The sequence below is a fragment of the Bos javanicus genome, chromosome 3 (assembly GCF_032452875.1).
Source record: "Bos javanicus breed banteng chromosome 3, ARS-OSU_banteng_1.0, whole genome shotgun sequence".
In the NCBI taxonomy this organism is placed as follows: domain Eukaryota; kingdom Metazoa; phylum Chordata; class Mammalia; order Artiodactyla; family Bovidae; genus Bos; species Bos javanicus.
Genome location: NC_083870.1, coordinates 120141565 through 120168822, shown reverse-complemented (window position 1 = coordinate 120168822; position 27258 = coordinate 120141565). Strand labels below are relative to the sequence as shown.

General features: G+C 63.5%; 1 protein-coding gene across 8 annotated transcripts in view; it reads right to left on the bottom strand.

Moving 5' to 3' along the window:
* CROCC2 (ciliary rootlet coiled-coil, rootletin family member 2) overlaps window positions 1–27258 on the bottom strand; it is a 76971-nt gene that overhangs the window by 37218 nt on the left and 12495 nt on the right. For 7 of the 8 annotated variants that reach the window (XM_061412902.1, XM_061412905.1, XM_061412899.1 and 4 more), the window contains exons 2-16: window positions 20183–20333; window positions 19227–19375; window positions 16708–16814; window positions 15283–15448; window positions 11491–11591; window positions 10850–11047; window positions 10299–10395; window positions 10126–10218; window positions 9799–9987; window positions 9287–9477; window positions 7367–7549; window positions 6812–6956; window positions 6237–6383; window positions 5799–6029; window positions 1391–1584 (exon numbers count right to left, since the gene is read on the bottom strand). In XM_061412902.1, coding sequence (XP_061268886.1) covers window positions 1391–1584; window positions 5799–6029; window positions 6237–6383; window positions 6812–6956; window positions 7367–7549; window positions 9287–9477; window positions 9799–9987; window positions 10126–10218; window positions 10299–10395; window positions 10850–11047; window positions 11491–11591; window positions 15283–15448; window positions 16708–16814; window positions 19227–19375; window positions 20183–20333 — 2342 coding nt within the window. The remainder of the gene's footprint in view (window positions 1–1390; window positions 1585–5798; window positions 6030–6236; window positions 6384–6811; window positions 6957–7366; window positions 7550–9286; window positions 9478–9798; window positions 9988–10125; window positions 10219–10298; window positions 10396–10849; window positions 11048–11490; window positions 11592–15282; window positions 15449–16707; window positions 16815–19226; window positions 19376–20182; window positions 20334–27258) is intronic. The other variant, XM_061412901.1, reaches the window with a different exon arrangement.

Below are 27258 nucleotides of genomic sequence, written 5' to 3'. Positions count from 1 at the left end.
ACTCTGAGAACGAGTCCAGTCTCTCCCTCATCCCGCCTCCTGGAAGGCAGCTGGCACCACCAGCGAGGGCGTGGGGGTGCGGGTGAGGACCCAGGCCGTCTCGCTGAAGCCTGAGAACTGAGAGGGGTCCCTGGTGCTGCAGCCTTGTCAGGGCCTGGGACTGGGGGCCAGACGACCTCAAAACCCAGGGTCCTCACTCATTAGGAGAAGCAAGTCACGTCAAGCACCTTGTCAGCAGAGGCTCAGACTGGTCACTGGGAAACGCTGTATAGTGGGCATGTGACTCTGTCTGGGGTCTGCAGGACCACCGTGTACAGAGACCCTGGGCCCAGTGGTCACGGGTGAGTCACGGGAGGATCCTCTGACCAGGGCCTGTGAGCTGGGCAGCAAATGATGGCGGGAGGAAAGAGGCCCCCGACCCCTGCCCTGAGTGCCAGTGGGGCCTGGGAGGGGCCAGGGGCAGAGCCTGGGACCCTCTGCTGCCGCCAACCCACAGAGACCTCGTCAGGCTTCCTGCTGCAGTCTGTGCCCTCAGTTGCATTGAGAGGGGAGTCTTCCCTTTTTCCTTCCCTCTTTCTTCCATGACGAAGTTCAAGGACCGCGGGCTCTAAGTTTCCTCATAGCCTCTAGTTCTGGAATTCTGGGAGGAACTCTTTCTACAAAAATACTTGGATGTTCCTTAGACGGGCGCAAGGTGCAGAAAGCCATGACCTGTGGATGTCGTCAGAGGTCACAGGCCAGCTCAGTTCACCAGGCAAGTCTGCAGGGCACCCCTTCTTGCCTACGAGTGTCTGTCTCAGCTCTCCTGGCAGTGGCCCCGATGGTTTCAGGGTTTACCATGCCCCCCCAGCCTCATGGCTCCCTGGAGCTGCTGCCACCCAGGCTCCAGGAATAAGCACAGGGCCACAGGCTGCCTGTCTGAGCCCTGTGGCTCCCAGGATCCACTCAAGGACATCAATGGCTCTGTGTCTGCTGGCCATCTTGCCCGTTTTCACCTTGAGCCTGCCCAAGAATGACAGGGGAGAGGCGGGCAGTTGAGGGTACCATGGGAGTGCATGGATCCAGCCTTGCCTGAAGCCGTGTATACCCGGTACTGCTCAGGTCCGTGAGCAAGACTTTCCCCACCTTTCTGCTGGTCTGAGATGGGTTTCTGCTGCCTGCCACCTGGCCAGCGCAGCTCCGTCTCTCAGGAAGGCTGTGCTAGGCACATGTGCCTCTTCCAGGGGCTCCTTGGGCCCTCAGGCACTGCATTCGCCCCTCACTTATAGCCTCTCTCCCATATGCACACACTTGCTCTGCCCCTGCAGTCACTGGGTGACTGCCCATCCCCACTACGTGGGCTCCTGGAGGTCAAGGCCACACGAACACTTGCTCGTAGGTCCCCAGGTACCTGAGATCGGCTGCCTCCTCGGCCATGAGCTGACCTTGCTTCTCCAGGGCCTCCTGCTTGGCCAGCAGCTGGACTCGCTCTTCAGACAAAGCCTCCTTCTCCTGCAGGGCCCTCTGGAGAGCGGCCATCTGGGCCTCCTGGTCCTGCAGGCTTTGGGCCAGCTGCTTCTCCAGGGCCTGTTTCTTGCATGTGACCTAGAGGAGGAGGAGGGGAAAGTCCAGCAGAGAGAGTGGGAGGGTTACGAGGGGCCTCTCGAGGGAGAAGGACTTCGGAAAAAGTGGTTTCCTTCAGAATAGCAACAGAGGAAAGAGTGGAGGAGGAGCGTGGCCAGGAGACGTAGAGGACCCCCCGTGCACATGTGTCTTCACAGCAGAGGGGCCTCCAGCCCTGAAACCACGATGGAGAAATTACTGGGTTGAGCATCGCCAGGTGGGACCCAGCTGTCAATCTAAACAGCAACCTTTGCGGGGCCACAAGTTTCCGGGGCTGGGAGACATTGCACAGAAATGTGAAGAAGGTCACAGAAGACCAGGTTGTTGCAGACTAACACCTCCAGCAGGAGCATCACAAAAGTCTGGACAAAATCTGTCACAGGAGTCCGAATATGGCCTCAGAGAGCTGCCCAGGAGCTGAGACTGAAGGAGCCAAAATCTCAGAGGAAAGGGAGGCAGAGGAGGAGGCCACCACTCAGCATCTCTTCTCTCCTTAGAGCATGTGTGGATTTAAGTCTGGGCTGAAGAGCTGAGAAGCCAGGGAGAGCTTCCAGCAGTCCTGTGTCTTTAGGAGTATAAGAACTCGGGCTTACAGACCTCAGAGCAGAGGGTCCTGATAAGCATCCAAGTTTCCAGCTGTAATCACAGGAGGGCTTCGTCCTCGTAGTGCTGGTGAAGCAGAATAGACACTCCCCCAAACCCAGCTCCCCTGGAGGCTCAGATGGTAAAGCATCTGCCTGCAATGCAGGACCCGGGCTCCATCCCTAGGCTGGGAAAGTCCCCTGGAGAAGGGAATGACTGCCCACTCCAGGATCCTTGCCTGGAGAATTCCATGGACAGAGGAGCCTGGTGGGCTGCAATCCATGGGGTTGCAAAGAGTCAGACAAGACCGAGCCGCTGACACTTTTGCTCTTCTAGCTTTCCAGGACATGAAGATCAGGTTTGAATCATCTCAGGCATGGATTACAGTGATCTGCCTCCACTGCCTGCCAGAACCAAAAGGCAGTCTTCCCTAGAAGAACAGCATCATCGAGATCCTGAAATTATCCCTACAGTTTTTTATATTTAATACGTGGCTTTTATTCAACACAACCAGGTATGTCAGGGGTATAATCACTTGGCAAAAAGCTGCATGTAAGATAAAACAGACACATGCACCTCCCTGCCCGTCTGGCTTTCAGATACTGAAGTTATCAAACACGGACTTTGACACAGCTGTGATTAGCACGTTCAAGAAGATGGGTGGCAAAGTGTGGACTTTCACCACAGAACCGGATGCTTAACAGAATGAGAACCATGACATGATCATCTTAACAGAGTCAGGGAACACATTTAATGGGATTCAAAACCCATCCATCGTTAAAAAAAATCTCAGCATGCCAGGAATGAAAGAGCACTTCCTCAATCTGATAAGAGGCATCTATGAAAGACCTGAGGACTGCATCATACTTAACGGTGACATTCTTTCTCCAGTCGGGTTTGCCATTAACAGAAAGATGGTCACGCCCACCACTTTTTTTCAACTTTTTTCTGTAGGTCTTTAGCCAGTGAATTAAGGGAAGAGATGAAAGTCACTGAGACCAGAAAGGAAATAAAACCGCTGTTATTCACATATAGTGTGATGATGTGCATGTAAAATCCTGGTGCTTATCAGTCTGTCTGTCAGGGTTGCATGATCAAAAGTTGATATATGAGATTATATTTCTATATACTAGTAATGGACATAGAAAAATGAAATGGGAACAGCAAGACATAATATCAAATCCAGGAATTAGTTTAATCAAAGATGTGTAAGACCTCTACACTGAAAACTACAAAACACAGCTGAGAGGAATTAAGTAAAGAAAAAACGGAGAGATGTACCATGTTCATGGATAGACAGCTGGGTAGAGTTAAGATGTCCACTCTTCTCAAACTGATCTATAAATTCAACAAAATCCCAGGCAAAGTTCTACCAGGGTTTTTTGGGTGTAGAAATTGACAAATATGATTCTGAAATGTAAATAACCAAACAATCTTGAGAAGAAGGATTAGATGGGAATGCTCAACATTACTTCATTACAAGATATTAGAAAGCTACAGTAATGCAGGTTACTGTAGCAGGTTTGGTGAAAGGATGAACAAATCGGTCAGTCTGCACAGATGAACAATATGATCAGGACACATACACACACACATATGATCAGTTTATTTTTAACAAGTTGCCAAGATCATCCAAGAAGAAAGGAAAGTCTTTTAAAAATTGGAGCTGAAACAACGGGATATTAATGCAAACATTAATGGACCTCAGTTCCTGTTTCACACCACACACCCACAGTTTTCACACCGTCATGTACATCAGAATCACGAGGACGGATGATTAAAATCCAGAGTTTTGGCCCCATCCACAGAGTTTCAGATTCAGTAGGTTTTGGGAGGGCAGCTGAGAATCTGCATGTTAAGCAGGTTCTCAAGTGATGACTGACGCTGCTGGTCTGAGGAGCACGCTGTGAGAGGCTCTGCTGTACAGAAAAACCAGCTTTAAGTGGATCACAGACCTAAGAACTGGAGGGAAACACATCGGATACTGTCTTGTCCTTGGGCTGGGCCAACATTTCTCAGACAACACCTAGAAAATACTAACCATAAATTTTTTAAAAATTTGCTAAACTGAATATTGGCAACGTTAAACTTTCCTGTCCATCACAAATGTTGGCAACAAAATGTGTACACAGATCACACAAACGTGAGAACATCTGTCTGACAAAGTGCTTGTACCCAAGATATGTGAACTAGAAACCCGTAACCAAAATGGGAAAGCCCAATAAAAGTAGACGATAGCCCTGAACAGACACTTGACAAGATAAGGGATACAGATGTTTAATAAGCACATGAAAATGTGCTCAATGCCTTTTATCATCAGAAAATGGCCAACAAAACCACAAAGGCAAGCAACTCCACACACTGAGAGTGGCAAGGCGGGTGATGCCAAACGCTGACCAGGCTGAGCAGCAGCCGGAAGCCGCCCACAGTGCTGGCAAGTGGAATGATTCAACCACTTGGGAAAACTGCTTGGCAGATTCTTTAATGTTCGAGAACATCTACCCCGTGACTCCACAGTTCACTCTCAGGTATTTACTCAAGAGAAATGAGAATATCCGTATAGATTTGTACATGCATGCTTGTAGCAGTCTCGGCTACCTCCAAATCGGAAACCTAAAAATCCAGCAGTGGGGAAATGGGTAAAAGATGTAATTTATCCACACGACGGAATATTACTATGCTGTCAAGAGCAGGAGCCTTTGCCACACCTAACAACAGAGATGACTCAAAGACGTCATGTTGAGGGTGATAAACTGGGCCCCAAAGTGTGTGCACCCCACGACTCCATGTGCAGCAGTGTCTGAAGCTGGTGAAGCCAGTCCACGGTGGCGAGGTCAGGGCAGGGGACGCCTGGGCGGCCATGCCACCGGGGCGCTTGCTGGGCTGCTGCAGACACTCTGCATCCTGACCACGGTGGTGGCCACACCAGGGCTCACCGCTGAGCTGTGCACTGGCTTTACTCAACGTAGAGATGCGTCAACCAAAACAGGGAAAGGACAGGACAGAGTCTGAGAAATAGGAAGAGGCTAGCCTGAGTCCCGAAGGTGACCGGCCATGAAGTCTGAATGCCACGGGGGCCCAGGACTCTGCAGGGACGGGTTTCCACGTGCACCACCAAGGCTGGAGTCAGGAGAGAGCAAACGGGCCGCAGCGTCTTGTGCTACGGAGTCTGACCACCCCCATGGAAGATCCATGTCGGCAGATTTGGGAACAGATGCACGGATGCAGCTGTGAGCGTGTGACTGGGCAGCTCTGTTGTGTGGCCGTGGCCCAGGAAGGAGACAGACAAGACGACAGAGGGGCAGGGGAGCCTTTCCCTAGAGTGTGTGAGCGTCACTGGGCCCGAGGCCTTCGACCCTCTGAGCAGGGGGAACCCAGCCCCTGGGTGCTGGGCCCAGGCCTGACGTAGACGTCCTTTCTGTGTGCCGCATCCCCATCCCCTACCTCCCACACCGGGAAGCCGGCTTCGAGTCAGCCAAGCTGGGCAGCCTGAGGTTAGAAACCGACGTCCGAGGGCCAGCGCGGCTTCTAAATCCGTGTGTGCCCGTCCACCCCAGAGGCGGGGCGGCCCTGCCGGATGGGGCTGGGGACTGGGAACCCCATGACCCCCTCACCTGGCCCACCTGCTCCTGCAACTGGGCCCGTTCTCGCCGGAGTCGGGTTGCCTGACCCTCCAGCCGCTCCAGCCGCTCCTCCAGCCGCCCGCAGGCCCGCTGCAGGCCCCTCCTCTCGGCCCGCAGGAGCTCCACCTGCCGCTCGGCCTGCGCCAGCTGCTCCCGGGTGCCCGCCTGCCCCTGTGCCAGCATCTGCTGCTGCGCCCGCAGCTCGTCCCGCTCCTGCTCCAGCTGGCGGGTGGGGGGGATGGGGGGTGGTCTGTGTGCAGACCCAAGCCCCACGTGCCCTCGCCCCCAAGTCCAGGAGTGGATACGGTGGGGAGGAGGATGGACGAAAGGGGAGCCCTGAGCTCGGGGGGCCGGGACTGGCTGGGGCTCACGGCTGCTCTGGGGAAGCGGGACCCGGGGGAGGTCCGTCCCCCTGGGCTCTCGTCTCACCTGCAGGACGAGGTGGTTCAGAGAGCCTTTGTCCTGAGCCAGCGCCTCCGTCACAGCAGCCATCTTGGCCAGGGAATCCCTCTGCTCCACCCCCTCTGCCTTGAGCCGGCTCACGAGCAGTTCCAGGTCAGCTTTGCTGGACTCGGCCTAGGGCGGGGAGGGCAGAGGTCACCCAGCAGGGAAGCTGGGATGGGTTCTAGATCTGGGGGAGCTGCGGTGGGGTGGGGAGTGAGCTGCGCATCATGGAGGCATGCAAGCTGGAGCTCCGGGGGGCCTGGAAGTGGTCCCGCAGTGGTGAGGCCCCGGGGGTGGATGGCGGCCCCTGGGTCCAAGGCTGCAGCCAGGGGAGGCAAGCGGGCAGCCCAGGGAGGGTCCCCCAAGAGCAGCTTGGCCAGCACTCAGGGGACGGGCCAGGGTACACTGGTCGGGGACCAAGGAGGCCACCCTGAGGCTGGGGCCGGGGAGGACAGGGTAAGGTGGGGTGGCGGAGGGACACCACTGAGGCTGGGGCCGGGGGGTGGCCTGTGAGCCCAGGCTGATGAGGAGGGGGCGGGGCAGGGCGGCTGGGGGCGCACCCGGGCCAGGGCGCCGTGCAGACCCTCCCTCTCGCTCTCCAGGATGTCCCTCTGCAGCCGTGCTGAGTCCAGCGCCTCCTGGGCCGACACCAGCTCCGTCTTGAGCCCCGAGACTGTGCCCTCCAGCTGCTCCAGGCGCCCTTGACTGAGACCCAGAAACAGAGGGCAGAGGGCATGAGGCCACCTCAGGACGAGAGCCAGGCCACCTCGTGGGGCCCGCAGTCAGGGTGACCGCCTGAGGCTGCCCCCAAGGCCCAGGGCCCTGGAGGAGCACGGGTCCCCTGCAGGCCTGGAGTAGCTGCCCGGACCTGGGTGACAGCTTGGGCCAGGAGAGGGCACCCATGCTGGGGCCCACCCCAGCGGGGCCCAGGGATTGGGGTGGGTTTGCCCGAGGTAGGGGGTCTGGCACTGGCTGGACTTGGGGTGGGGTGTGAAGGCGGTGGGTGGTGGTCAGCGTGAGAGGGTCTGCGGTCTCACTAGCACCCCCTGATGAGGCTGGTCCCGGGGGTGGGGGGACGCGGGGCCTGGGGGCCGAGACGCCTGCTGGAGGCCCACCTGCTCTCCAACGCCCTCCGGCCGCGCTCGCCCTGCCGCTCCAGCGCCTCCTTCTGCTCCGTGCACTGCCGGAGGCTCCTCTGCAGCTCTGCGTTCCTGGCCTCCAAGCTCTGTTTCTCAGCGTGGGACGTGGCTGCCTCCCCCCTTAGCTCCTCAACCGTCTCCTCGAGAGCCGTCTTCTCTCTAGGAGGCGAGGCCAAGGCTGGGGGTCCTGGGCACATTCGCACCTCTGCCCAGCGCCTGGGGGGCGAACAGGGCAAGGGGGCCACAGAGGCCGCTCTGGGCCAGGCTCAGGGACACATGTGGACCACCCCCAGCTGGTTTGTCCAGGCAGGGTGGCTCCTGGGTGTGGGCCTTGCGAGAGCCTGTAAACCCGGAGGGCCGACCCTGGGGTGTCCCTAAACTCGGGCCTCTGCCCCCGTGCGCTAAGCCCAACCAGTCTGGCGAGACCCCGTGGGAAGGAGAGAACCCCAGCCTGCCAGGGGCCCCCACATCTCCAGGTGCTGCTCACCCGCCCTGACAGCCGACCCTGGAGACCCGCACCCTCGTCAGAGCTGAGCTCACTGCTGACCCCCACCCAACCCCGAGGTCCCCTCTGCAGGTCACCCGCCAGCCAGGACTGGATCTCAGCTGTTGCCTACCCGGCCGGGCCCCAAAGCACTGAGTCCTGAGGCCCCAAACGCCTCCTGACTCAGCCTCTCATCCCCTTGTTGAGGGACTGCTGGGTCTGTCTCTCCCAGACCTCAGGACGCTGCGGTCTAGCTGCTCGTGGGAAGGCGGTGTCCCAGCGAACAGGCCCCCGTGGCCCCGCCCCAGTGACTGCTGCTCCTCAGCAGGCTGAGGTGGCCCTGCCTGCCCTCCCCACACCACGCCTCCGCCCATCGCCCCTACCGGAAGGCCCTCCCGAGACCTCGCAGACTCCCCCATTCCTGCCAGGCCTAACCTGCCTGCTCCCGTCTCTGCCATGGTCTGTGCATGAGCAGGACTGGGGCTAATCTTCCCTTGGACCCCCTGTCCCAGCACTGAGTGCACTGTCGGGCCCTCCAGAGAAGGGGTAGCCCCGAGGGACCTGCAGGCCCGACCCCCGGGTGAGCGAGGGGAAGCACGGGAGGCTGTCCATTCGTCCCTCATGGCTGCCTCCTGCAGGAAGCCTTCCTGGGCTGCCAGCACGTTCCCACCCCACACTCCGGCTCAGGCAGCATGTGGGTCTGGGAAGCCCAGGGCTACCGATGCCAGGGGTTCTCTTCCCGGCCCTCACCACCACCCGCTCCAGGAGAGTCAGACGTGCACAGAAGCATCCAGACAGCCTCCTGGCCAAGTGCACCAGGAGACGCCAGACCCACGGGACACGCCAGGAGGGCCGGCAGGGAACTGGGGGTCCATGGACCACCTGCCAGGGATGGCCCAGACCCCTGGAGGACTCTCGGCAATGGGAATGGAGCAGCAGGGCAGAACACAGCCTGGTCCCAGGAAGGGCGTCTGGGAGGCGGGCCGAGGGGCAGGGCTCATGCTCAGCCTGGGCTTTGGGAAAGTGAGTCCTGGACGCAGCCCAGATGGGCCCAGAGCAGGAAGAGGGGTGCTCAGTGCAGGCAGGGCTTTGGGGTGAAGAGGGAAGGGAGGCAGCCTCCATCTGGATGTTTTCACTTCTGCTCCTGGAGGGCCTCATGGAAGAGGTGGCCCTGCCTTCCCGCCTCACCTCCCCAGGAGCTTGTTCTCCCAGAGGGCCTCGTGGAGGAGGTGGCCCTGCCCCCCGCCAGCCTCACCTTCCCAGGAACTTCTCCTAGAGGGCCTCATGGAGGTTGTGGGCCTGCCCATCGGCCTCACCTCCCCAGGGGCTTGCACCTGCCTGCTCGCCTCCCCTCCCCAGGAGCTTCTCCCAGAGGGCCTTGTGGAGGAGGTGGCTCTGCCCACCAGCCTCACCTCCCCAGGAGCTCGCTGGTCATGCGGCTCCACTGTGCCTCCCGGCTCTGTGCCTCCAGCTTGCCCCGGAGGTCCTGGCGCTCCTCCTGCAGGAGGCTTCTTGAGGCCTGCAGCTCCCGCTGGCTTTCAGACAGCTGCTCCTGGAGCCCCGTGGCCCTCGCCTCGGACGACTCCAGCTGCTGGCGCAGCTCCTGCCCGGGAGTGGGGATGTGGTGAATCCCTGTGGCCTGGCCAGGCCTCTGAACACAGAAGCCAGCCGAGGCCCCTACTCCCAGAGAAAGGACGCAGTTCCGACCAGAGATGCACTGCAGGGCGAGCCTCCTGGGGGTCAGCCTCCTGGGGGCAGCCTCCTGGGGGGGCAGCCTCCTGGGGGTCAGCCTCCTGGGGGTCAGCCTCCTGGGGTCAGCCTCCTGGGGGTCAGCCTCCTGGAGGTCAGCCTCCTGGGGGCAGCCTCCTGCGGGCCACGGGCAGGCCCATAGCGGCCCTTCTCAGCCTGGCAGGCTTTTGCCTACCTGCTCCCGCTGCCGCCACCTCTGAATGGCCTGCCGCACAGCCCACAGTGCTGAGTCCGGGTCCGCCGGGGACTCAGCCCTCAGGGAGTTCCCAGCATGCAGGGGGCTCCCCCGTTGGCCCTGCGCCCCCTCGCCTTCAGCACCACTGCTCCTTGCCAGCTCCTCACTCCCCGCATCTGCCTGGGCCACCTTCAGGGAGCAGAGAGGATGGAGCTAAGGGCTGAGGGCATACGGGTCCTGCCAGACCATCTCCCAGGCCAGCCTGAACCGCAGGGGCCCTGTGGCCCGTCGGCTGCCCGCGTGGGAAGGACCCAGCTGGGCCTGCACCTGTGTGATGCTGTCCAAGAGAAGCCGCAGGGTCTCCACCTCCGCCCTCGAGTCCTCTGGGGCCGTCGGGTCTCCGCCGCCATGCTGGGACTCCTGGAGGGATGGGGGGTGGGGGAGGCTGCTCAGCGAGGCCCAGGTCCCCACACACCAGCCACCCTCTCCCAGCCACGCACCAGTCTCTGCACGTCCATTCTCAGGGAAGAGATGGCTCTCTCCTTGCTCGCGTTTTGCTCGGTGAGCTTCTCCACCAGCAGAGTCTGTTCTGCGAGTCTGGGGACAGCGGGGTGGGGCAGGGCTGTCCACGCGGAGATCAGAGCCCAGGGCACTGGGGGCCTGGGAGTCCGGCTCTGTCTGCCTCCTCCGTAGTGCCGTTGGCCACCTCTGATCCCCACTGCGATCAGACGCCCCTGTCCCGCTCTAGAAACTTCAGCGGCTCCCATTGTCTCGGGGGTCAGTGTAGACCCCGAGTTCAGCATCGAGCTCCCACCATGACCCGAGCTCAGCTCGCCAGCCCCGTGGTGAGGCTTCCTCTGCCCACCTGCCCTGGTTGTGCCCTGCCCCTCCCTGCCCCGTGGTGAGGCTTCCTCTGCCCACCTGCCCTGGTTGTGCCCTGCCCCTCCCTGTGACTGCAGCACCTCTGATGGTTTATTGTCTTTCCTTCCAGCTTCTTCTCTGGGGCCACCCTTGGGCCTCCCTAGACCCAGAGCCCTGGGCGCCCACACACCTGGCCTGGAGCGCCGCCTTCTCCGCGGCCCAGCAGCCCTGAAGCTGCAGCATCTCCTGCACCTTGTCCCGCAGCTGCTGCTCCAAGGCAGCGGCCTCACTGCCGGCCGTCAGCCGCAGGTTGGAGCTGAGGTTCAGGCAGGCCGTGTGCAGGCGCCGGGCCATCCTGGCCACATCCGCCCGCAGGTCAGCGAGGCCCCTGCGAGACCAGGGCGCACCCGGCTGAGCCTCAGGAGTGTCTGTGGGCTCAGCCTGGGGGCTCCACGCTGGCTGGGACAGGCGGGGTCTGGTCTCAGGACAGCGGTCTGCCCACCTCAGCAGAGGACCCACAGGTGGCCTCACAGCTGGGCAGGGCTGGGCCGGGGCTGGGCCAGGACGCACAGGACGGGCTGTCTGCCTGGAGCGGGACTTGGACTGTCTGAGCCTCAAGGGCCCACGACAGACAGGTCCTGGCAGTCACCAAGGGTGAGGTGCCTGGCCAGGACCAAGCTCCATGCAAGTCAGCCCGCCCCTGCTGACGGTGGCTCCCTAAGTGGCCTACCCGCTCATGGCACCTGGCCCCCTGCCTGACCCGCCCTGTACACTCGGCCACCTCCCCCAGGGTGCCCTCTGTCCCCCTTGGGCCAGCGGGTGGGCACGCACTTCTCGGTGGCTGCACGCAGCTCGGCCAGGCGTCCCCGGAGCGCGGTGACCTGCCTCTGCAGGAGGGCGTCCTGGGGCTGCCCCGAGCGGGCGCGCCCGGCCTGCAGGCAAGAGGCAGAGGCCAGGCTGAGGGGTGGGGGGCCCGTGACCCCATTCACCCCCACACCACTCCTCCGGCACCGGGGGTGGGGAGCAGACCTCGTCATCAGCCTCTGTGGCCCCTTCTCCTCCCCAACAATCAGACTGCCCCCTACCTGGGACAGCGCTTGGCTCCCCTCCCAGAGGCTGTAGGGGTGAGCGCCCCCAGCTGCAGAGCCAGGACCCCCTCGGCCTGGTACCCCTGAGGGTGAAGGCAGCACTCAGCTGGGGTGTGGGCGGTGGGGGTGTGGGGGTAGGGGGTCGGGTGTGGGCGAGAGTTGAGGCGGCAGGATACAGCCCCGTGTGGTCAGCGAGGCCAGCCTTGCAGAGAAATGCACTGAAGCCCAGACTCAGAGTCCCGGCCTCCGTGCCGCCTCCCCAGCCCTGCGACCAGGGCCGGGTCCCAAACGCTGAGCTCAGAGGCCGGGCTCTGCAGGCTCCCACAGCCCCTCCACCTGGTGGAGCCCCAGTGCTTTTCCGTGTTGCTTCAGACAAAGCCGAAGGCCCTCTGGCTCCAGACTCGCACCCCGCCCGCCCCTTCACGAGGCCTTTGCTGAGCCCCCTCCCCGACCCCCACTGAGGCCCCCCACGAGCCCAAATGCCCCCTGCGGTGCACCATCTCCTGGAGCGGCCCCCGCCCACTGTGGTCATCGAGAGCTTGGGTGACACGGAGGGGTGGACACCGGCCCCGCCTGCCCGACACTGATGGAAATACAGGACACGCCAGACTCCACAGCTTCTGGAAGCGAGGCTGGCGGCCGCTGTGGTAAGGGACACGTAGGCCAGGGACGGGGAAAGCTCCTGACTCGAGAGCGACTTGCCAAACGCAACTTGAACTTGTTTCTTTGACCACAGGGGCTCCGAGGACATAGGGGAAAGCCTGGGTCCTCTCAAGGGGGAGTCTACTCACCTATAAGAGTGACCCCCCCAAGTTGCATTCCAAGCAAGGTGTGCTAGAGACAGGCAGACCCGCACACACACGCATACACACACACACCTGCCTGCAGGGGCTGTAAGCAGGTACAGTGGACAGGGAACCAGTGTGCACACACACACAGATACACACACACACACACACCTGCCTGCAGGGGCTGTAAGGAGATGAACCAGCACACACATGCCCACATGTGCACACACACACAGACACACACCTGCCTGCAGGCACTGCAAGGAGCTGCAGTGGGTGGTGAACCAGCACACACGTGCACGCAGCCTGTAGGAGGGGCAGTGTCCCCCCCAATTCACATGTTGAAACCTAATCACCCACGCGATGGCATCTGGAGGTGGGGCTTCTCAGCTCCACCCTATGAAGGGTGTTAGTGCCCTTAGGAAAGGGCCCCACGAGCTCTCCCTCCCTTCTGCCGTTTGAGTGGACAGCCAGAAGGTGTCATCGGTGATTCAGACAGCCCTGCTCATCCTCACCAGCCACTGAAAGGGCTGGCACCTTGATCTTGGGCTTCCAGCCTCTACAGCTGTGGGAAATGTTTGTTTATAAGCCCGGGGCTGGGGTACTTCTGCTCCAGCAGCCTGGAGGGACCAAGACAGAAAGGAAAAATCTTGGAGATTTGGATTTGGAAGCATGAGTTAGCCTCCGTGCAGTTTTCAGCCTAATTCACAAAACCTGGGTGGTTTTGAAACAGTAAATTTAAGCTGGACATTTACTTCCATGTGGCCCCAAAGATGATCAGAGTCCCTAGAATCTGCCTGAAGCAAATGAAAATCTTTTTTGGAACATACCATTTTCATTCCAGGTTTCAAAGAATTTTCAGAGTTCCAAGGATACTACACGGCTCTTAACTGAAGAAATCAGAAAACCACCAAAGACACAAAGGAGCCCAGCACCATGATCCAGAACCAGGAGAAACGATACACTCAGACCTTGAAGGAGTTCAGATATTGGAGCATCAGAAACAGACTACAAGACAACTGCTCTCTAGCATGCGCCCCACTCCCGTGTTCTTGCCTGGAGAGTCCCAGGGACAGTGGAGCCTGGTGGGCTGCCGCTATGGGGTCGCACAGAGTCGGACACGACTGACGTGACTTAGCAGCAGCAGCAACAAACAGAGCAGGGGCTGGAAAACGTGAGACTAAGATATGCAGAGAACAGAATAAAAGCAGGAGCTTTAAAGATGAAAAATACAGTAATAGAAGTTACACCAAATAGGCAGGTTTAACAGAGATTGGATACCAGGAGAGGAAACTGATGAGCAGCAGGGTGGGCTTGAACAAATTACCTACGACATAGACCAGGGCAATAAGTAGAGGAGGCTAAGAGCGTAGGAAGGAGCCCAGGAAGCGTGAGGTGCATGGGGCAGAGGGGAGGGGAGGGGACGGGTGAGGAGGGGTGGAGAAAGGAGGGGTGGGGGGGAGAAGGGAAGGAGGGGAGGAGGGAGGGAGGGGAGGGGAGGAGGAAGGGAGGGAGAGGAGGGGAGGAGCAGAGGAGGGAGTAGGGGAGGGGTGCGGGAGGGGGGACTCGGGCAACTGTGGAAGACAGAACAGCGGCTTCCCCAGACAAAGGGAGAAGGAACCCTGATGAGCAGAAGCAGAATAAACAGAAGTCTGCTGTCGGAGGTCACAGGAAGTCACAGCAGAGAACCCCCAGCGGCCAGAGTGTGATGCCCGCCAGAGGAGTCAGGGGTCAGTGGGTGTTGGCGGGCTGGAAGCCAGGAGACGGAGCCAGGACCTCGTTAAGGTGCTGAGAGAAGCCACTGCCAGCAAGTGGGAGAGGCGTTCAAGGCCGAGGGGGAGTAGAGAGCCTTGATCGGTGGCGCCAGACTGGACCCAAGTCTGCCTCCGGGGCGCCTGTCCTGCCATCCAGCTGAGGCTGGGGGTGAGGTGTCCGCCCTGTCTCACTGGCTCCATGGCAGTCCAGCGCCCTGTGAGGACTGATCTGATCCGAAAGGCCGTGCCTTCTCCCCACACCCTCCTGTCCCGGGACAGCTGTCTTGCAGGAAGAGCCATGTCCACAGAGCGGGGGCAGCCCCTGCTCCACCGGGTCCATGTGGGAAGAGCTGGGATGGCTCCTCTGCAGTGGGCTTGTCCGAGGGACCCCCGTGCAGGGTCAGCCTGGACCCGGGGACCACCTTGGCCTCTGCCCCATGGCCAGGGAGAAATCCGGCCCTGGAGGCCGCTGGCAGGCGCTGGGGGGCGTCCAGGGCAGATCAGGGAAGGTGCGGCCAGGCACAGGCACGGCTGACAGTCTCAAGTCCTGCCCTACTTCACACTGCGTGTCCTGCAGCTGGCGACCAGCCCGCATGGTCCACACGGCATTGCCGCTGCAGTGAGGCTGAGGCCACAGCCCCGTGCCCTGACCCCAACCAGGGCTGAGGGTTTCGTAAGAGGCCGCGGGGTTCCTGCTGGCCCGGGAGTCCGGCCCATGGAGACTCCTCCCTCTGGCACAGGGCAGCCACATGGGGGCCAGGGCTCAGCCCTCACCCGACTTCCCAGTCCAGCCCTAGGCTCCTTCTCAAAGCGGGGGGCTTCCCACCTGGTGTCCCCCACTCCGCAGATGGCTGTGGCCAGGCCGAGCAGGGTCGTGGTGTGGCGGGGGCTGCCACCAGCTCACCCCCTCCCGGTCCTCGCTGTCCACCCCCACGTCAGCCGCGGGCACCAAGCCGGGCGTCGCCCTGCCCATGGGCAGGAGCTGGGGAGCACCTCTCTGTGGGTCCGGCGCTGTGCTTCCCGCAGCTCCAGCTCGGCCCACAGACGGGGCACGCTGCCCGTTGTCCTGGCCAGCTCCTCGGCCAGCCTGTCGTGGGCCTTCCTCAGCTGCTCCAGCTGCTCCCGCAGGAGGGCGTTCACCTGGGAGAGGCCGGTGCTCCTGGATGGGCAGGGATGCGGCAGCGTGATTGTAGGCGGGCAGCCTCCCCTCAGACCCCCAGCCCCAAGACCTCCTGGGCTCAGATGACCCCAGCTTGATTGTGCAGCCCCACCACTCTTAAGTGGTGCTGACTGCCTGCAGTGGCTCCCCCGCGGACAGGGACAGAAAACGGAGGCCAGCTTCAGGTCCCCCTCTGGCACCCCACCCCGCCCCCGACATATCTGCTGTCCTTTCCTCCCTCCCCGAGCTCCCTGGTTCTGCCCTCACGACTATGGCTGCTGTTCACTCCAGGGTGTGGAGGTGAACCCCAGACCAGCAAGAGGGTCAGGGCTTGGGAGCCCCAGCTGAGGGAACCGGGGCTGGGAGGGAGGCACATTCCTGTAGCGGGGTGGGCTGGGGGGGAGGGGTCAGGTGTGCGCCGGGGAGGGGGCAACCCCTCCGTGACTGTAGGCCTCTCCCCGCAAGGCAGACCTGTGTGTGGCTGCAGTCGGGGACCCCAAACCCTGCAGAGCCCGCACTTCCTGGCCAGGCCGCGAGCCCATGGGGGTTCCTCTGCTCTTCTCCGCTCTGGGGCCTTCAGCCTCTTGGAGGTTTATTTTCTGCAGCCCCTGCCCCTACCCCCCGCTTCTCCAAAACTGGTTTTCAAGATGCTTTTCAGCACTGATCCTTTGCCAGTGTCCCTGAGGAGGAACCAAATCTGGGAAGCATGCCACAGACAGCTTAACCTTCCTGGGTCTGGCAACGGAGCCGCCTTGGGGGCTCCGCCCCGCCTGCCCCCCTCGGCAGGGACCCTGGTGAGATGCTCTTCCCTCCAGGGGCGTGTCCTGGAGCTTGGGGCTCCCTCTGGGGGGCCGGGGGTGACATACAATTACCCACAGTGCTCAAATGAGCCTGGTCGTGACCACAGAGCGGCTTGAAGCCAAAGGGGCCTGGGGGGTCAGGGCTGGAGTGGGAAGAAGAGTGGGACTGGGGGCAACTGAGAGACACCCCAGAACTGGCCAGGCCAACCAAGGCTCACAGGCAGCTCTGGTGCCCTGCTTGTAGCACGGGCCAGAACCCCTGCCCCAGCTGGTGTGGGGGTCTGGGGAGGGGCAGGCCAGGGAGCAGACTGAGGCCCAGGTGTGTGGCCCCCGCCCCGCCCTGCTCTGCACCCCCAGCTCTGACTCGGAGTCTCTCTGGAGGAGTCGCCAACAGTCTGGGGCACCTGCCCTGCTGGCAGGCTCCCTGCAGCCCTGCTGGCCGCGCCCGCCCGGCCTCACCTCTGCTCGGCCGCCTCCAGACGGCCCAGGGCGTCCTCCAGGTCCATGCTGCGCTCCAGCTCCGACCTCCGCAGCTGGGCCGTGGTGGCCTGCAGCCGGGCCTGCAGCTGAGAGGGCAATGACCCACCTGGCCGGCTGCTTCCAAGCCCTGCGGGCCGGGCAGCTTGGGCACAGGGCCCTCCCAGGGATGGTGGGAGGCTCCGGGGGTCTCCAGCTGGGTGGGGGTTAGGCTGGGGTCAGGGGTGCGGTCGAGTGGGGTGTGGTCAGAGGGGTCAGGCTGGTGGCGGGCCCCACGGCTGCCCTGCGCCTCGTGCCGCGGCCGGCTGAAGAGGCCCCGCGTCAGGCCAGGTGAGGGGACATGGAGCCGGCCTGCGGTCACCCGCACTGCAGTGAGTACGCGTGGGGTCCCACCCCGCCCCTTCTGCCTGGGCTTGACCCTCTGTCCACCCCAGCCCCTCATCCAGCAGGGGGACAAAGCCACCCCACCATAGGTGGGCCTGCAGCCCCCAGGTGGGTCTGGTGGCAGGGAAGCCCCTGGAACTGGCTCAGACCACCGGTGAGTCTTCAGGGCTGAGCTGACGGGAACCTCGCTCTGAGGGAAAGAGGCTGCTGGAGGCCGGGGGCACCACCCAGATCTGCACCCAGAGCACATTCTGGGGGTCCGAGGAGGGGCTGCAGCAGGCCCAGGGGGCCGGCTGGCGGGGGCTGAGACAGGAAGACCGGGAGCACGGAGGGCCCCCCTGCGGCGGGGCCTGGGGCCCAGGAGGCGGGAGGGTGGGGCTCCCCTGAGGCCCGCGGAGGGGCTGGGGGACCCGCGGAGGAAGGAGACAGAGGCCCACGGAGCAGTCACGCCCACCCCCACGCCGCCCGCCCGTCTCCTCCGGGGCACTCAGGGAGACCAGGCTCCTCCGTGGTCCGCACAAGGGGTGCCGGATGTGTGCAGGGGGGCGGGCGCGGCCTGGAGCTGGGATCTCACTGACTCACTCGGTTGCCTAATCTGGCTGCAGGGCTTCTGTGGCTTATATTCCCACTGGCCTCTTGTTCCCAACATCTCCCCACCCTGTGCTAGGAAGATGCCCCCACCCCCAGCTCCACACGGGCCGGGGAGGGGGAGGGCAGCGAGCTCATCCAGTGCTTCCGTCCCGCTGGTCCTGCCCGAGGAGCTCCCTGTGGGGGGTGGAGGTGAGGACGGGGTGGGGGACCCCTTCGTGGGGTGGGGGTGAGGATGGGGTGGGGGGGCTCTTGTGAGGCTGGGGGGTGAGGACGGGGGTTGGGGGCCTCTTGTGAGGCTGGGGGGTGAGGACAGGCGTTGGGGCTCCCTTAGTGGGGTGGGGGTGAGGATGGGGGTGGGGGGCCTCTTGTGGAGCTGGAGGTGAGGACGGGGGGACTTTGTGGGGCTGGGGATGAGGACGGGGGTCTGGGGGCCTCTTGTGGAGCTGGGGATAAGGACGGGTGTTGGGGGCTCCCTTCGTGGGGTAGGGGTGAGGACGGGGGTCCAGGGAGCTCCCTGGGGGGTGGGGTGAGGATGGGGGTCTGGGAGGCCTTCGTGGGGCTGGGGATGAGGACGGGGGTGGGGGGCCTTCATGGGGCTGGGGGTGAGGACGGGGGTAGGGGGCCTTCGTGGGGCAGGGGGTGAGGACAGGGGTCTGGTGGGCCTTCATGGGGTTGGGGGTGAGGATGGGGGTGGGGGGCCTTCGTGGGGCTGGGCACACCACCGACCCCAGGAAGCCCTTAGGACCCTCGAGGAGGCATGGCCAGCTGGGGCCATCACGCTTTCAGCCCCGGTCACTGGTCACACCAGAGAAAGGCCCAGACCGGGTCACCTCTCAGCCCACAGCGCGGCCCTGCATGACTGGGACCTGCGGTGAGCCTATTTCTTCATCTGGGGTCGTCCGTCCCGTCGCATAGAGCAGGGGGCCATGCAGACACAGGGGCTGTGAACACCCCTGCTGTGGGCCTGCCCCGTCCTGCTCCGAGGCCACGACTTGGGGCACTGGACACGAGACAGAGGCCCTGCCCGGTGACCTCCATCACCGCTCTGACTCAGTTTCCCCACCTGCACACCCGGAGGCCCTCCCGGCCGCACAGCTCGGGGCCGAACGGCCTGTTGCTGCAGCCGGTCACCCTGGCAGGCCCTGTTGCCGCCGGGGGCACTGAGGGTGTGTCCAGGGCCTGTCTGTCCACCTCGGCTGTCAGGGGAGAGGCTGGGGTGCAGTCACCTCCTTCCAGCCTGCCCACCTCCCCTTGGCAGGCGTGGCCGCATGCTCGGGCTGGGCAGGGCGCTGGCCCCACGGGTCGGGACTGTCCCGGCCGCCCCCCAGGGCTCTGGGCAGACAGGCACAAGTCATTGCCTAAGCTGGGTCAGGGCCCCTGGGCACCATCCTGCCTCACCTGCCCACTCTAGCCTGAGTTTCTCTCTCTGCGGCACAGGGTTCGGCCATGGCTGGCCACTGTCGTCCCCCTGCTGGCAGGCCCGTGGGTCACCCCAGGGCAGGCTGCCAGGCGCCCTGAGCACTCACCCGCTCGTTGACCGTGTGGTACCTGCCGGCCAGCTCGTCCCGCTCGGCGCCCGCCTGGGCCAGCAGGTCCTCCAGCCGGGACAGCTCATCCTGCAGGAGCGTGTGTTCCTCCGGCCCGGAGCCCGGGGAAGCCAGGGGCTCCCACAGCCCTGCAGGTGCAGCAGCAGGGTCAGCCTGTGGCCGTCCAGCCCCCAGTCCGGCAGCCTGTCCACCTGGCCCAGGGGCCCCTGGTGCAGGGAAGCGGCGCCTCCTGTCCTCTGGGTGGGCACATGCCCACTCACGTCTCTCCCCAGTGTAGCCCAAACCAGCACAGCAGAGGGCCTGTGGGGGCAGCCTGGACACTGGGCACCCCTACCCCCGCTGGGCTTGAGAACTGCTGACTCAGGGCTGCAGGGTCCCGTCCCCCCGAGTAGGAAGTGCTGCTCTAAGCACGCAGGGGCTCTCTTGTTCCTTAACATACCCAGCGAGGCCCCTGGCTCCTCTCAGAGGCTGGAGAGGCCCTCACTACCAAAAGGGGTCTCTGAGACCCATGCACAAGGGTCAGGAGCATGGCCTGGGGCCAGGCTGGTGGCCACAGTGACCGACAGCGAGAGGGCCAGCAGTGGGGCCGGTGGGCGGGGCTGGAGCTCGGGCGGACCGCCGCTCTGCACCTGCGCCTTCCGAGCTCCAGCCTTTAGGATTCTCACTCATCCAGTGAGAAAAGAGACTGGCAGTCGCAAGAGTTGCAAACAGAAATGCACGCTGGGTGGGGACGGTCTCCGCGGCTCAGGGGTGAGCACGCTGTGCAGATCAGCTTTTAGCTCCGTGGGTGACTCCGTGGGAGGGTGGGGGTCTCACACTGGCACAGGACGGTGACAGGCCCGGAGGGGCCAGCCAGGCCAGGGCACAGGGCGGGAGGGCTCCCCGGGGCTGGACTCCCACCGACCGCCCTGCCGCTCCCCTGGGGCGCCCCTCACCTTGGCGAGGCCCCTCGGCCAGGCTGCCAGCCACAATGTCACGGATGCGGGCAGGCACGGGGATGGGGGAGGCCCGCCAGCGCCCCCCACGCACGGTCAGCGCCCGATCTTCTCTGCTGGCCGTGGGGCTCAGGACGGTGTCCTCCAGCCTCTGAAAGACACGCGCCGAGAGACCCCTGGGGCTGGCAGGTCCCGGCACCGCTGCCTACCCGCCATGAATCCCCTGGAGTTGGGGCAGGGGTACCACCCCACCCTGGGGAGGACCAGGCGAGGCTGAGGTCCCCCGAGGCCACCTGTGAAGGGGGCAGGCGTCCTGCCCATCCTGGGGGTGCTCAGGTGAGGAAGGGAGAGCGGTCAGGGAGCTCCTAGCCCAGGCTCTGCGCGCCTCTGCGGGGCTGCCCTGACCTCCACCCTGGGTCTCTCCGGGGACGCTGGAAGGCAGAGCCCTCGCCTTTGGCGCCCCTGGAGCAGGCGGTCCCCTGGTTTTCACGGTGGGGTTTGACAGGGAGGGGCCTGAACCCTACCCAGTGGGCCCAGAGCCCCGTGGACAGAGGGGCTGGCAACCAGTAGCAGGACCGGGTTGCACCCACATGGCTTCCTGGAGGATGAGGCCGGCCACCCTGTCCACGGGGAGGGGCCGTGGGGGCCCGGGGACGGGGTGGGGCAGGACTGAGGCGGGGCAGCAAGCGCACAGAGGGCACGGCCTCCGGCCTGGCCCTCCAGAGCAGGTGAGTGGCTGCGGAAGCGCTCTGAACAGGCCTGGGAGCGGTAGCAGACCCGGGGTCCTGGGTCCCCAGAGGCTGGCCCCCGGCTCCCCGGCTCCGGCTGGCACTTGGCCTCGGCCCTGCGGGTTCCTGGCTGCAGGAAGGTGGCCCGCTGGGGGCCTGGGTGCTCTCCAGGGCTGAAGGCAGGGCAGGGCCTTTGCGCTGGGGCCGATCCCAGCCCCGACTATGGGGAGGACGTGTGAACGCCGGGGCTGAGGCAGCCAATTCTGAAGCGGCGTGAGCACTCCGGACATGAGCGCACGAGGAGTGGTATTGCCCGGGGTCGGGACGTGCCCAGCTGCCCACCGGACGTGACGTTCGCCATGAGGTTCAGGCCATGAGTTCAGGCTGAGGGGGGAACTGGCGGTGGATGTCCTCCCCGGGGGCTCTAGAGCCACAGACTCGGGTCCCCTCACCACCCCTCAGGGCCCAGCGCCCTGTCCTCCAGCAAAAGGAGACCCTTCCCCGAACTCTGCCAAGGCTCCGCCCTGTTCAGGGCGTGGTGTGTAACCGCTGCACAGCCTCTACCTGCCCGCCCTCACCTCCTCTGCCCTCCCTGAAGACCCTCGTGAGGCCGAGACCCCTCACCTGTCTCTGATCTTGGGCCAGGCTGAGGGGACGGAGGGCTTCCTGAGCTCAGCCCTGCCCTCTCGCCATGCCTGGTACAAGCTCAGCCTGATCTGCGCTCCTAGGACCCAAACCTGGCCTCTTCTGCTCAAATCTGCCTGGACAGAAATCCTTCACTTTCATGTCAGTTCCAGGGGGGCTGGGAGTCAGGGTCCGAGCTCATACATGACCCCGGAGAGATCCTGCCCTGCCCGAAGCAGCTCAGTGAGCCACAGAAACTGAGCCAACCCTGCTGCCCGGCCACAGAGTGAGACCCCGGGAGTGAGACCCCCGGGAGTGAGGACCCGGGAGTGAGGAGCCCGGAGTGAGGACCCCGGAGTGAGGGCCCCGGAGTGAGGGCCCCAGAGTGAGACCCCGGAGTGAGACCCTGGAGTGAGGGCCCTGGAGTGAGCCCCTGGAGTGAGCCCCTGGAGTGAGACCGTGGAGTGAGACCCTGGAGTGAGGGCCCTGGACTGAGCCCCTGGAGTGAGCCCCTGGAGTGAGACCGTGGAGTGAGACCCTGGAGTGAGGGCCCCGGAGTGAGGACCCCGGAGTGAGGACCCCGGAGTGAGGGCCCTGGACTGAGGGCCCTGGAGTGAGCCCCTGAAGTGAGCCCCTGGAGTGAGACCGTGGAGTGAGACCCTGGAGTGAGACCCTGGAGTGAGGGCCCTGGACTGAGCCCCTGGAGTGAGCCCCTGGAGTGAGACCGTGGAGTGAGACCCTAGAGTGAGACCCTGGAGTGAGGGCCCCGGAGTGAGGACCCCGGAGTGAGGACCTTGGAGTGAGGGCCCTGGACTGAGCCCCTGGAGTGAGCCCCTGGAGTGAGACCGTGGAGTGAGACCCTGGAGTGAGACCCTGGAGTGAGGACCCCGGAGTGAGGACCTCGGAGTGAGTCCCTGGAGTGAGACCCTGGAGTGAGGGCCCCGGAGTGAGGACCCCGGAGTGAGGACCCCGGAGTGAGGGCCCTGGACTGAGGGCCCTGGAGTGAGCCCCTGGAGTGAGACCGTGGAGTGAGTCCCTGGAGTGAGACCCCGGAGTGAGGGCCCCGGAGTGAGCACCCCGGAGTGAGGACCCCGGAGTGAGGGCCCCAGAGTGAGACCCCGGAGTGAGGAGCCCGGAGTGAGGACCCTGGAGTGAGGACCCCGGAGTGAGACCCTGGAGTGAGGAGCCTGGAGTGAGGAGCCTGCAGTGAGGAGCCTGGGGTGAGGACCCTGGAGTGAGGAGCCTGCAGTGAGGAGCCTGGGGTGAGATCCTGGAGTGAGGACCCTGGAGTGAGGAGCCTGGGGTGAGGACCCTGGAGTGAGGAGCCTGCAGTGAGGACCCTGGAGTGAGATCCTGGAGTGAGGACCCTGGAGTGAGGAGCCTGGGGTGAGGACCCTGGAGTGAGGAGCCTGCAGTGAGGACCCTGGAGTGAGATCCTGGAGTGAGGACCCTGGAGTGAGAAGCCTGGGGTGAGGACCCTGGAGTGAGGAGCCTGCAGTGAGGACCCTGGAGTGAGATCCTGGAGTGAGGACCCTGGAGTGAGGAGCCTGGAGTGAGACCCTGGAGTGAGGAGCCCGGAGTGAGGACCCAGGGGTGAGGAGGCAGCTCCCCCGCCCCCTGCTGTGGGCACTGCCTCCCCTGGGCAGCACCTTCGCTGCGCCTCTCAGCATGACCGGTGTGTGGTAAGCACCCTCCCTGGGCTGAGAGAGGGGAGGAGATGCGGGCAGCCCCTTCCGGGCCCAGCCAGGGAGGGGGCGCCAAGACCACCAAGACCTGCCCGGTCCTCCAGGAAGGCGAGGCTGCAGGCAGGCGCTGAGCCGCGGTCCTCCCTGAGGGGTCACGTCCAGGAAGCCTCCTCCTAGGCCAGGAAGGCCCCGGCCCGAGGCCCCCCTCCCCGCGCCCTCCCTGCGCTAACGGGAAAGAGCCGCGGCACAGGCTTGACTCATTCCTAACAGTTACAGAGGGTCACTTATTAGCCGGGGCGTCCCCGGAGGAGCTGGGGGCGTAATGGGTTCCAGCTGCGGCCGGGTGCCTGCGATGGGCCGCGGCCCAGATGGAGCCGCTGCGGGGGTGCGCGGAGGCCCTCAGGCCGCCCCCTCCCCTACCCCAACGCCCCTCCCCCTCCCCTCCCTTCCCCCCAACCCCTGCAGAAACCCCGGGGGCGGCAGGGAGGGGCCCCAAGTTGGAGGGACATCCAGCCAGGGCGTGCCCCTGGGCCTGCGCTTGGCTTGGACCCCTCGGTCAGCCACCTCCTTGCCCTCGGGAGACCCCGCGACTCCACCTACAGTTCTGTGGGCCGGGGGCCACCTCCGGGTTTTGGTCTGTCCCCGGGGTAGGCTGTCCTCCTGTGACCTGGAGTGCACTGGGAAAGTTCCAGAAGGCCCCTGGCAGCAATCTCAGCGGTCAGAGAGGACAGCAGGGCTGGGCCTCGGCCTCCCAGAAGACCCCAGACCCGCCGTGGAGCTTGCCCATGTGCCCAGGGCCTTCTCCCCGTCAGCTCAGCCTGCCTCTGAGGACCCCGGGAGGACACAGCCTCCGTGTGACGCCACCAGCAGGAGACCCAGTGGGACGGCCACCTCTTGATTCCTCACTGCCACCCTCCGCGTGCGGCTGTATGGACGGGGAGGGCCTCCAGCCCGAGGACCATGGGCTTCCCGTCCGCCCACCCGAGGTCACGGGGAACTCCCCTCTAGAGATGGGCAGGGTCCCTGCTGTGCCCCGGCCAGCTCGCTGCCCAGCCCAGGCCCGTCACCTGCCGTCGTGAGCCTTGTGCTCTCAGCTTTGAAAATGGGGGGAGGGGGGTCCCAGGGACCCAGGGGCTGCGGCTCCGTGGAGGGTGGGGGTTGCTTCCCTGGGACCCCAATTTTCACAGACTTGAGGGGGCTCGGAGGCAGATGCCGCTGAAGAACAGAGAGGGAGGTCAGGCAGAGCAGGCTCACTGTCCCCGTTGCTGGTGCCCAGCCTCGGGCCCCGAGGGGCCCCTCTGAATCGGGGGTCTGCACAGGCACACAGGTCCACAGAGATGGGGGGACTCGCAAAAGGAGCCCCGCCGCTTCCGGGGGCGGTGAGGCTGCTGTACACCCAGAGCCGGGCTAGGGAGACCCCTGGGTGGGCCAAGGTGGGTCCAGAGGGGCCCAGTGGTGAGGCAGGGAGGGCGGCCAGAAGCCCCGTCGGGTCACCCTGCGAGAGCGGGAGAGCGGCGGGGACCTCGGATCAGCCCGGACAGAGGCAGTCTCGGGGGCAGGAGCCCGGTGAGTGAGGGTGTCCGACGGTGGCGGCCCGGCCTGCCGGCGGGGTTAGCGGCGGCGGAGCTGCAACAGCGCCACCGTGTGGCCGCGAGGGGTGCTGCAGAAGCTGTGGCTGCCCCCGCTCTGGGAAGGAGGCTGGGACCCCCACCCCCAGAGCAGCGGGAATGGAGGGGCTCCCTTGTCTGTGGACAAAAGGGTGAAGCGAGAAGCGCGGCGCTCCTCCAGGGTTCTCAGCACATTTATATGTGTTGTCTCCACCTGAGAAGGCAGCTCAGGGTCGCGCATCTACAACAGCAGTGGTGGTGTCAGGACCTGCCCTGGACACCCCTCCCCCCCGCCCCGCCCCCCCCCCCCCCGCAGCGGCCAGGAGGCAGGACTCCGCAGGCATGCTGGCCTGGGGTCTCCGCACCTTGGCGGCAGGGGAGCAGGGACAGTCTGGGGCCACCCCAGCCCGCTCTCCTTCTCTGCCCCTGCCCCTCCCTCCTCTTCTGCCCCGGGCACTCCCACGGGGCCCCCTGCACCCCAGGGCTGGGCACAGCCTGAAGAACACACCCGAGGATGGGGCGTCCAGTCAAATCCAGCCCCGGACGTCGGCTTGCCCTCCTTCTGTGGCTTGGCTTGTGGCACAGAGGGCCCTGTGCCCGGGTGGCCAGCTGCCAGGCTGCACTTCCTTAGGAGAAAGAGCCTCTCTGTGTCCGGGATAACACCTGGCCCCGCCATGCTGCGTCTCAGGACCGCCCGGTCCTGGTCTCTGGGGCCCTGGGCACCACCCCAGGAGCTGAGTCAGTAGTGTGGTCCTCAAGAGGAACAATGGGGCAGTCCTTGCCAGGCCTGAAACCAGGCACTGAGAAGGTGGGGGACAGCATTTCGTTCACCTCTGCACCCACACCCCCAGCCCCCAGCCCCATCAGCGCTTGGCACGTAAGCAGGACACGGGTCAGCACCAGGATGACTGAAAACCAAGTCCACAGTCTGAATCACTGACTGAAGGGACGCGGGTCCAGGACGCTGGGGAGGCCAGCGTCCGGCCGGTCCTGGCTGCTCCCGTGTCCCGGTGCCCACACAGGCTTCCTGGAGCAGGTGGCACACGGTGCCCACACAGGCTTCCTGGAGCAGGTGGCATTTGAGTTGGACCTTGAAGGGTAAGAGTCCACCAGCCAGATGGGACTCTGATCAGGAGTCCGGGAAGAGGCAGAGGCAGCGACGTGGGCATCCAGTCTGTGTCTGTGCGGGTCGGGGGGCGGAGGATGCGGGGATACAGGAGAGGTGGCTGGTGGCTTGAACTTCTGCTGAGGACTGTGGGGCCCCATCCTCATTTCTGAGCCAGGAAGGGGGACGTGGCCCGTCTGATGAGTGCAGCGACCCTGGCTGCCGTCCACACAAGGCTTGGCCACACCCTGGCACTCTCAGATCCTTCCAGCTCTTGTCCCATGCATGGGCCCTCCCTCACCCAGACTCTGGGAAGCCCCCAGACCACCCGTCTACCCCTCGTACAGATGGGGACCCTGTGGCAGAGACAGAGGCAGAACACAGACCCCATCACTGCCCCCCCGACCCCCTGCTGGCACCGCCTCCTTTCCCCTGGAGCCTTTCCCTTCCTCCCCTCCCCCTCAGCACCCCCCCAACTTTGGAATCTTAAACCAAAAATGAAATGGAGGACGCAGGAGGGCGCTGGGAGCCAGCACTCACTTTGCAGTGTCTAGAACAGCCATCAGACTGTGACGTGCCTACTGAGGACAGAAGACCCTCGGGGGCGGTGGACCAGACGGACTGGCACTCCAGAGGTGGGCGGTGGGGCCACCCGCATGGGGGTGGGTCCTCTCCGTTTGCAAGGTCAGCGACAGAGCACTTTGAAGATGCCTTGGGCTGGAACGACCCTCTGAACAGGGTTGGGTTCTCAGCTACCATCATTTTAAAAACAGTAAGCAACCCAACGGGTCAAACACCCAGGAGCAATTGTAGTAGTAAAACGTGCCAGGCCTCTCCATTGAGAATGACACTGAGTAAAATTGGCAGAAACATAAATGGAAGAACAGGTTCTGTCTGTGAATTGGAAGACTCGAGCCCCCTCAAATTGATCTATAGATTCAATGAAATCCGAGTCCAAACTCCAGCAATGTTTTTAGCTTGTAGAAATTAACAAACTGATTCGAAAATGCATATGGAAAAATGTGAAAATGTTAGTCACTCAGTTGTGTTCAACTCTTTGCAATCACGTGGACTGTAGCCCTCCAGGTTCCTCTGCCCTTGGGATTTCTCAGGCCAAAATACCGGAGTGAGTAGCCGGTATTGGAGAAATTAACAGACTGATTTGAAAATTCCTATGGGAGAGGCAAAATTATGGAGGGAATCAGGAAGAAGAACAAAGCTTATGCTCCCAGGCGTGGAGACGTGTCACGGATCCACAGTGACGAGGGTAGGGTGGCGTTGGTGTAAGGACCACCCGACCCGTGGAAGAGCGTATATGCACACGCCC